The sequence below is a fragment of the Muscardinus avellanarius genome (genome assembly GCF_963383645.1).
Source record: "Muscardinus avellanarius genome assembly, chromosome: 10".
Taxonomy (NCBI): domain Eukaryota; kingdom Metazoa; phylum Chordata; class Mammalia; order Rodentia; family Gliridae; genus Muscardinus; species Muscardinus avellanarius.
In genome coordinates, this window is record NC_137796.1 from 61,225,000 (window position 1) to 61,234,540 (window position 9,541).

A 9,541-nucleotide genomic window follows, 5' to 3' on the forward strand; every position below is an offset into this window, starting at 1 on the left:
AGTTGGAGCCTGGACCCCTGGGTCTGAGGGAGGAGCTCAAGGAGCCAGTACTCCTGGGTCCAACAAAGGAGGACTGGGGCCTGGACCCTGGGTCTGAGGGAGGGTGGTTAGGAGGCTGACCCCCTAGGTGTGAGGGAGGAGGGCTGGGCCTGGACTGAAGGAGGAGGACTGGAGTCTGGACTCCTGGGTGTGAGGGAAGAAAGCTGCGGCCTGACCCCCTAGGTGTGAGGGAGGAGGGCTGGGCCTGGACCCCTGGGTCTGAGGAAGGAGGCTGGAGTCTGGAGTCCTGGGTTTAAGGGAGGAAGCCTGGAGTCTGGACCCCTGGGTCTGAGGGAGGAGGGTCCTGAGTCTGAGTTAGGAGTGGCTGGGATCCAGACCTCTGGGTCTGAGGGAGTAGTCCTGGTGTCCAGATTTCTGGGTCTGAGGGAGGAGGGGCTATGTTCTGGGCTGCCCTCTATTGTGTTTGTGTTTAAGCAATATGGAAACACAAATATGTATTTGTGTTTAAGAAATATGGAAGTTTGTGTTTAAGAAATATACAGGCGTGGTGGCGCACGCTTGTAATTCCCCGCGCTTGGGAAGCGGAGACAGGAGGATCTCGCAGGTTCAAAGACAGCCGCTCTGGCTTAAGAGACTGTTTCCAAATAAAAAAAGTATAAAATAGGTCTGGGAGTGTAGCCCGGAGGTAGAAGGGTTTCCAGGAACCCCAGTACCACCAAAAAGAAAAAAGAAAAAGAAAGAAATATGGAAGTAATATGAACACGAAAGAACTTTTACTATTATTGTCAAGTTTACTTTTGAGAATTAAGCTATTGGAGTGGGTTTGATCAATTCCTATGACAACATGGCTTCCTTGTAACCTTTCCAGAATTAAGTGTAGCTAGCAAGACCTCATGATTTATTGGAGGTCCACCAAGTGCAGACTCTGGTATCCATACACACTAATGGACTGGAGGTGGCAATGTCTCAGGATGACAGAGAGCCCCAGAGCCTGAGATTATGTTCCTGATTCCTGCATCCTTAAAGATGAAGGGCTGAGTGTTCAAATTTACCAGACTTCAGGGGGCTGGCCTCCAGACTCTGAAGACTTTAGGGAGAAGGAGCCTGGATTTGGGGCTCCTTCAAGATGGAGTATGGGACTGGTTTTAGGGTTCCAGGAGAAAGAAGGACGTTTTAGGTGGAACCGAGAGAAAAAAAAAAAAAACAAGAAGGGACATGGAGAAAGGTTCAGAGATAGATATAAAAGCTAATAAACCAGGTATGGTGGTGCACGCTTGTAATCCCAGTACTTGAGAGGCTGAGACATGAGGATCGCAGGTTCACAGCCAGCCTCGCCTACTTAGTGAGGGCCTCCACAACTTAATGAGACCCTGTTTCAAAGAAAAGAATAAAAAATAGGACTGGGGCCAGGTGTGGTGGTGAATGCTTGTAATCCCAGTACTTGAGAGGCTGAGAGAGGAGGATCATGGTTCATGGCCAGCCTCAACTACTTAGTGAGGCCCTCTGCAACTTAGAGAGACCCTGTTGCAAAATAAAAAAATAAAACTGGACTGGGAATGTAGCTCAGAGGTAATATGCCCCTGGGTTCAATCCCCAGTACTGCAAAAAAAAAAAAAAATTATATATGTTGGACTGGGGGTATAGCCTCTGGGTTCAATCCCCAGTTCTGCAAAAAGAAAAAAAGAGTTAATAATCCAGGCATAGTGGCTCATTCTTATAATGCCTCTAAATTCAATCCCCCCCCCCACACACACACACACAAAACAGAAACAAAAGCCTGGCACAGTGGCACACATCAGTAATCCCAGCACTTGGGAGGCTGAGACAAGAGGATTGCAGTTTGAGGACAACCTTAATTATTTAGTGAGAACCTCATAACTGAGTGAGACCCTATTTCAAAATAAAGAATAAAAAATAGGATCCAGATCTGGGCGTGGTGGTGCATGCTTGTAATCCCAGCATTCAGGAGGCTGAGACCAGAGGATCCTCAGCTACTTAGTGAGGCCCTCTGCAACTCAGTGAGACCTGGTTTCAAAATAAAGAATAAAAAATAGGGCAGGGGGTGTAGCTTGGAGGTCAAATGCCCCTGGGTTCCATTCCCAAACCCGCAAAAAATTAAAATAAAATAAAAAATAGGGGCCTGGGGTGGAGGCGCATGCTCGTAATCCCAGCATTTAGGAGGCTGAGACAGCCTCAGCTACTTAGTGAGCTACTTAGTGAGGCCTTCTGCAATTTGGTGAGAACTTGTTTCATTCTTTTTTTTTGGGGGGGGGAACCCAGAGGTTTTCTACCTATGAGCTACACTCCCAGACCTTTTTTTTTTTTTTTTTTGGTGGTACTGGAGGTAGAACCCAGGGGCTTTCTACCTCCAACCTATTTTTCATACTTTATTTGGAAACAGTGTCTCACTAAGTTGCTGAGAGCCTCACTAAGTAGCTGAGGCTGGCTTCGAACCTGTGGGATACTCCTGTCTCAGCCTCCCAAGCACAGGGATTACAAGCGTGTGTCACCACGCCCGGCTCCCAGACCTATTTTTATATTTTATTTGGAAACAGGGTCTCACTGAGAGCCTCACTAAGTAGCTGAGGCTGGCTTCGAACCTGCTCAATCCTCCTGTCTCAGCCTTCCAAGTGCAGGGATTACAAGCGTGCACCACCACGCCCGACTTTGAGAACTTGTTTCAAAATAAAGAATAAAAAAATAGGACTTGGGGTGCAGCTCAGAGGTAGAATGCCCCTGGATACAACCCCCCACTACTGCAAAAAAAAAAGATAAAAATAAAATAGGGCTGAGGGGTAGTTCGGAGGTAGAATGCCCTTGGGTTCAATCCCCAGTGCCACAAAAAATTAAAAAATAAACCTAGAAGCTGAACATGGTACACACTTATAATCCCAGGGCTTGGTAGGCTGAGACAGGAAGATTGCAGGTTTTTGCCCAGCCTCAGCAATTTAGTGAGACTGTGTTTCCAAAATTAAAAATTAAAAATAATGCTGGGCGTGGTGGTGCAAAGCTTTTAATCTCAGCGCTTGGGAGACTGAGACGGGAGGATTGCACAGGTTCGAGCCAGCCTCAGTTACTTAGTGAGGCTCTCAGCAACTTAGTGAGACCTTGTTTCCAAATAAAATATAATAGATCTGGGAGTATAGCCCAGAGGTAGAAAAGCCCCTGAGTTCCACCCCGTATACCACACACACACAAAATAAATAAATAAATAAATAAATAAAAACAGTGACACACAAAAAGGAAAAGAAAAAGAGAGAGTTAAACAGAAGAATGAGTGAACTAGTACTGCTCAAAATCTGGTGTTTCCAAGAGTGCATGAGAATCAAGCTAGGAGCGCTGGAGCCGTCTCGGCGCCACGGAGGCGTGACCTGGGAGCTAGGGCGTGGCCCTCGGGAAGGGGGCGTGGTCTTCTGCTATTGGTGCGGGTCCCGGACCAGAATGCCAGGATCGGAGAACAGCGTCAGGGCTGAAGTCAACCTAGAGGGGCGTGGCCAAGGGGAGTGGCCAGGGAAATGAACGCAGGGCTCCAGGTAATGATGTGGGCGTGGCTCTGTCCTCAGGGCGTGGCCACAGAGGCCTGGGCTCTCTGGTGAGGTCAGCAGACGGGGCGTGGCCAGACAATGGGGGTGTGGCTATGGCTCGCGGAGCACATTTAACGCTTCAGGTATTCTGCCTGGGCTCGTGACCAGAACTGTTAGGATTTTAACAGTCCGAAGACGGCCGGAGTGTGGGAGTCCGGTGACCAGGCTGTTGTCTAGCATAAAGGCGGGGCCCCGAGAAGGGGCGGGGCGTGGGCAAAGGTGAAGTATAAAATTGGTGTATGAGCCAAAACCCCCAAAGATCCGGGCCTGGGAGAAGAGCAGACTAGGTATGATGGAAGGGGTGGGAACAGAAGAAAAGAGGAGTGGGAGAAACAGTCGTAGTGTGGGGGAGTTGCCTGGACGGGGGCGGAGCCTGACCAGGGGCTGGAGAGAGATGTGTTGGGCGGACAGTGCGCGGCCACCGCGGGGGCGGGTAGAGACTCCTTCCCTTGCCACAGCCTCCCTGCCTGCCCTGCAATGGGGCATCCGCTAGTCCTGCTGCTGCTCCTGCCCGCCCTGGTGCCCCCCTCCTCCGCTGCCCCTATCCGGGATGGTGACTCCCAGGAGATCTCCTCGGGTTTTCTGGGCCTCCAGAGCCTACTCCAAGGCTTCAGTCGACTTTTCCTGAAAGTAAGTGATGGCAGGGGTTGCGGGGACGAAGAAGAGAGAAGGGTTTAGAGAAACAGAATGGGAGACAGATCGGGGCTGCACAGGGGGACAGACGACAGGGAGATAGGGAACTAAAGGGGCAGACAGGACTGCAAAACTAGGATGAGAGGGAAGACAACAGGCAAGGAGAGAGGAAGATGAGCCAGGAAGGAGAGACGGAAAAGAGAGGAGCATAAATAACGAGGAGGCTCAGGAACAAGAAGGCAATGGGATAGAGAGTAGAAACAGGACAGATGGAGATTGGGAATGAAAGGTTGGGCCCTAAAGATCAGAGGACCCAGAGAGAAAAAGATGGGAGGGACTTGGGGAAAGGCCGCGAGAGCATCTCCCCAGGGCTGCAGATGCAGAGGGACGATCCAGCCTCGCAGCTCACTGGTCACCGCTCTGGACATAGGAGGACCTGTTACGGGGTCTGGACAGCTTCTTCTCTGCCCCCATGGATTTCCGGGGCCTCCCCAGGAACTACCACCAAGAGGAGAACCAGGAACATCGGCTGGGGAACAACACCTTGTCCAGCCACCTCCAGATCGACAAGGTGCCTGTCCGTGAAAACCCCTCCTGGAGTGTCCCCGCCACGCCTCCTGCTGCAGTACCGGTCCAGAGGGGAGGAAGGCTGAGGAGGAAGCGGATTGCTCTCACTCTCTCATTCCGTCCTCACAGATGACCGACAACAAGACAGGAGAAGTGCTCATCTCTGAGAAGGTGGTGGCATCCATTGAGCCGGAAGGGAACCCGGAAGGTGACTGGAAGGTTAGAACTTGCCCTGTCCCCAAGGTGCCCAGGCCCCAGCAGGGCAGAGGAACTCACCATACCACTGCCTCTCTGTGGAACTTTTCTTTGTCTGAGCTTAGTCCACTGTCAAAAGGGACAGACCAACTCAGAAATGAGGTTTACCACCTTAGAATCCATCCCACCTGCTAATTAACTCCAAAGAGCTCCAAATATGTTGTAAGCCCAGTGCTTTTAGTTTCAAGGCTTGGTATGATGTACCCTTAAAGCTCAAAGAAATTTTTTTGGTGTGATATTGGGGGTTGAATCTCCCTCTGAATTACAACCCTAGCCCTATTTTATTTTCATTTTGAAACAGGGTCTTAATAGATTGATGAGAGTCTCACTACGTGCTGAGGCTGTCCTCGAACCTGTGATCCTTCTCTCAGCCTCCCAAGTACTGCGATTACAGGAATGCACCAGCACACCTGGCTTCCCAAATGATGTGTTGTAAATCAAAACAAGTGCTCAGCCAGGCACCGTGGCACAGCCAGGCACCGTGGCACACACTTTTAATCCCAGCATTCTGGAGGCTGAGACAGGAGGATCGCAGATTGCAGACAGCCTCAGCTACTTAGGCCCTTTGCAACTCAGTGTGAGACCCTGTTTCAAAATAAAGAATAAAAAATAGGGCTGGGGGTATAGCTCGGAGGTAGAAGGTACCTGGTTTTCATCCCCAGTACAAAAAAAAAAAAAAAAAAAGTGCTCAGAGTTTTGTTTGTGTCTGTGTTGGGGTTTTTCTTTGTTTGGTGGTAGGGATTGAATCCAGGGACATTCTACCTCCAAGCTACACCTCTGGCCCTATTTTTTATTTATTTTTATATATTTATTTGCTTAATTTTTGCGGTACTGGGGATGGAACCCAGGGGCATTCTAACTTCGAGCTATACCTCCAGCCCTAATTTTTGCTCGATTTATTTATTTATTTATTTATTTATTTATTTATTTATTTATTGGTGGTACTGGGGTTCCTGGAAACCCTTCTACCTCCGGGCTACACTCCCAGACCTATTTTTTATATTTTTATTTGGAAACAGGGTCTCTTAAGCCAGAGAGGCTGGCTTCGAACCTGCGCAATCCTCCTGTCTCCGCCTCCCAAGCGTGGGGATTACAAGCGTGTGCCAGTATGCCCGGCTAGTCGTTTTATTTTTGAAACAGGGTCTCACTAGTTGTGAAGGGCCTTGGTAAGTAGGCGGTCTGTGAACCATGATCCTTCTGTCTCAGCCTTCCAAAAGTTGTGCACCACCACACCCTGCTATTTTTTATTTTGAAACAGTGTCTCACTATACTTCTAAGGGTATTACTAAGTTACTGAGACTGGTCTCACTATACTGCTGAGGGTCTTACTAAGCTCCAGAGGCTGGCCTGGAACCTGTGATCCTCCTGTGTCAGCCTTCAAAGTACTGGTATAACAAGGGCCACCACACCATATCTATCCCAAAGTGCTTGGTAAACCTCTCTCCTGTAAGCTTCAAAATGTGTTTTTTAATCCAGCATGATTTATGAACTCTAAATGCTTTGTGTTTCTAACCTTTCGTAAACCTCTCATGTTATTCTAATCCCAAAGTGCTTTGTAAATATCCAAAGTATATTTAGCTGGGCACAGAGGCACACACCTATAATCCCAACACTTGGGAGGCTGAGACAAGAGGATTGCAGTTTTGAGACCAGCTTTAGAAATTTAGCAAGGCCCTCAGCAATTTAGTGAGACCCTATTTCAAAATTTGAAAATAAAGTCAGGTGTGGTGGTGCACGCTTGTAATCCCAGCATTTGGATGGTTGAGACTGAAAGATCATGATTCGCAGACAACCTTAGCTACTTAGGCCCTGTTTTAAAATGAAGAATATGCCAAGCCAGACGGGGTGGCGCATGCTTGTAATCCCCGTGTTTGGGAGGCTGAGACAGGAGGAACCAGGTACCAGCCTCAGCTACTTAGTGAGGCTTTCAGCAACTTAGTGAGACCCTGTTTCCAAATAAAATATAAAATAGGGCTGGTAGTATAGCCCGGAGGTAGAAAGCTCCTGGGTTCCACCCCTAGTACCACCAAAAAAAAAAAAAAAAAAAAAAATATGCTGGGCCTGGTGGCACACACTTGTAATCCCCATGCTTGGGAGGCGGAGACGGGAGGATGGCACAGGTTCAAAAGCAGCCTCATTGGCTTAAGAGACCCTGTTTCCAAATAAAAGTATAATATATGTCCGGGAGTATAGCCCGGAGGTAGAAGGGTTTCCAGGAATCCCAGTACCACCAAAAAATAAAATAAAATGAATAAATACAGAATAAAAAATTGGGCAGGGGGTGTAGCTTGGAGGTAGAATGTCCCTGGGTTCCATTCCCAGACCCAAAAAAAAAAAAAAAGGAAAGAAAGAAAAGAAAAAAAAAAAGCCAGGTGTGGTGGCACACACTTGTAATCCCAGTACTTGTGAGGCTGAGACAGGAGGATCACAGATTTGAAGCCAGCCTCAGCTACTTAGTGAGGCCCTTTACAACTCAGTGAGACCCTGTTTCAAAAATAAACTGGGTGTGGTGGCACATGCTTGTCATCCCAGCATTTGGGAGGCTGAGACAGGAGAATCATGGTTTGCAGACAGCCTCAACTACTTAGGCCTTCTGCAACTCAGTGGGATGTTGTTTCAAAATAATAAAAAGAGCCAGGCATGGTGGCGCACGCTTGTAATTCCCACTCTTGGGAGGCGGAGACAGGAGGATCACGCAGGTTCGAATGAAGCCAGTCTCTCTGGTTTAAGAGACCCCGTTTCCAAATAAATATATAAAATAGGTCTGGGAGTGTAGCCCAAAGGTAGAAGGGTTTCCAGGAAACCCAGTACCATGAAACAAAAATAGCAAGTGGAGGAGAGTATTTTTGGGGGGACGGACAGTAAAGGAAATTGAACCCATGGGCATTCTACTTTGGAGCTGAACCTCCAGTCTTAATTTTTATTTATTTTCAGCGACAAAGAGGTTTATTTAGGAAAGTGAGAACACACATCCAAGCTGGGCGTGGTGGTGCACACTTGTAATCCCAGCATTTGGGAGGCTGAGACAGAGGACCAAGGATCGCCAGCCTCAGCTATTACTTAGGCTCTTTGCAACTCAGTGAGACCCTGTTTCAAAATAAAGAATAAAAAAAAAATATGGCTAGGGATGTAGCGAGGAGGTAGAATGCCCCTGGGTTCCATCCCAAGTACCACACACACACACACAAATGCAGACCCTGCTTCTGTGGGTCTGGGTGACTGGGTGAGTTGGCTTGCTAATTTGCATGTCTCACAACAGCACACACTTTGAGTAGCAAAGACCAAATAGACAGTCTTCCCATATTCACTTTTCCCCACTTGACCCAAAGCTGTCCTTGAAAACTAGTTTAATTTTTGATCCAGGATTCGATCGAGGATCACACATTGCATTTATGGTCATGATTGTTTGGTAAGCCCAAAAGCTTTTAATCCCACAGTGCTTTGTACATTTCAAACTGCTTTTTAAACCCCAGAGAGTGTTTAATACTAAAGTGTTTGGTAATCCCAACAGGCATTATAGACCCTATTATACCTCCCTTTTGAAACCCACCCCAAAATGTATTTTCAGTCCCAAAGTACAATATAAACCTCAGAATATGTTTAATCCTCGAGTATCTGCAAATCTTAGCACATCGTAAACCTCAAAGGGCTTTTCTAACCTCCAAGCACCCTGTCAGCTGCAAAAGGGTGTTGAAGGACCCCACAGGAACTGAGCACCCCAGGTGCCTGGTTTGGAGTGTAAGATGGTCTCCTTGTTCCTCCTCCCCAGGTGCCCCCCATGGAAGAGAAAGAAGCCCTGGTTCCCAGCCAGAAAGCCACAGACAACCTCCACCCAGAGCCTCATCCCCGAGTGTCCTTCTGGATTATGAAGCTGCCACGAAGGAGGTCCCACCAGGACGTTCAGGAGGGCGGCCACTGGCTCAGCGAGAAGCGGCACCGCCTGCAGGCCATCAGGGATGGGCTCCGAGAGGGGACCCGTGAGGATGCCCTGGAAGATGGGGCCCAGGGCTCCTCCCACTCCAAGCTGCCTGCCCGCAAGACCCACTTCCTGTATATCCTCAGGCCCTCCCAACAGTTATAGGGGTGGGGACCAGGAGCCCCTGCACAGATCCCCCACTCCATCCCAGCACCATATGGAAATAAAGCTTTTCTTACATGCACTATCTCCTTTCGAGTTCTGACCCCAATCGCCCCCAGCCCCCCAACAACCAGACCACAATAGTTCCCCAACTCTAGCCCTGAATGAAGAGTCTGGCTGCGCTGAATCTTGCCTGTGTCACCAAGCTCGGTTTTCTCATTCAGACACTGTCTCTAATTGAGCAACTCTGTCTCATCCAGCACCATCCTTCTACTCTGTCCCCAAGCCTGTCACTTCCAGCCCTGTCTGCCCTCCCGGACCCTAACTCCTTTAATCCTGTCACAAATGACCACCAATTCAATGACCCAAAGCAACACAATGAGTGTGTGTATATACTGGGGATTGAACCCGGGGGCACTCTACC

At 48.6% G+C, this 9,541-nt stretch overlaps 1 protein-coding gene across 2 annotated transcripts; it reads left to right on the forward strand.

Moving 5' to 3' along the window:
• Positions 1 to 4,061: 4,061 nt before the first annotated feature.
• Positions 4,062 to 9,120, forward strand: DKKL1 (dickkopf like acrosomal protein 1; the record flags this gene model as incomplete). Of its 2 annotated transcripts, XM_080704064.1 has the most annotated exons (4): positions 4,062 to 4,214; positions 4,648 to 4,788; positions 4,914 to 5,003; positions 8,809 to 9,120. In XM_080704064.1, 4 exons carry the CDS (start codon positions 4,062 to 4,064, stop codon positions 9,118 to 9,120), a joined length of 696 nt encoding a protein of 231 aa, XP_080560190.1. The 2 variants fall into 2 exon arrangements, with proteins under 2 accessions (XP_080560190.1, XP_080560191.1); XM_080704065.1 differs by lacking the exon at positions 4,914 to 5,003.
• Positions 9,121 to 9,541: the final 421 nt, after the last annotated feature.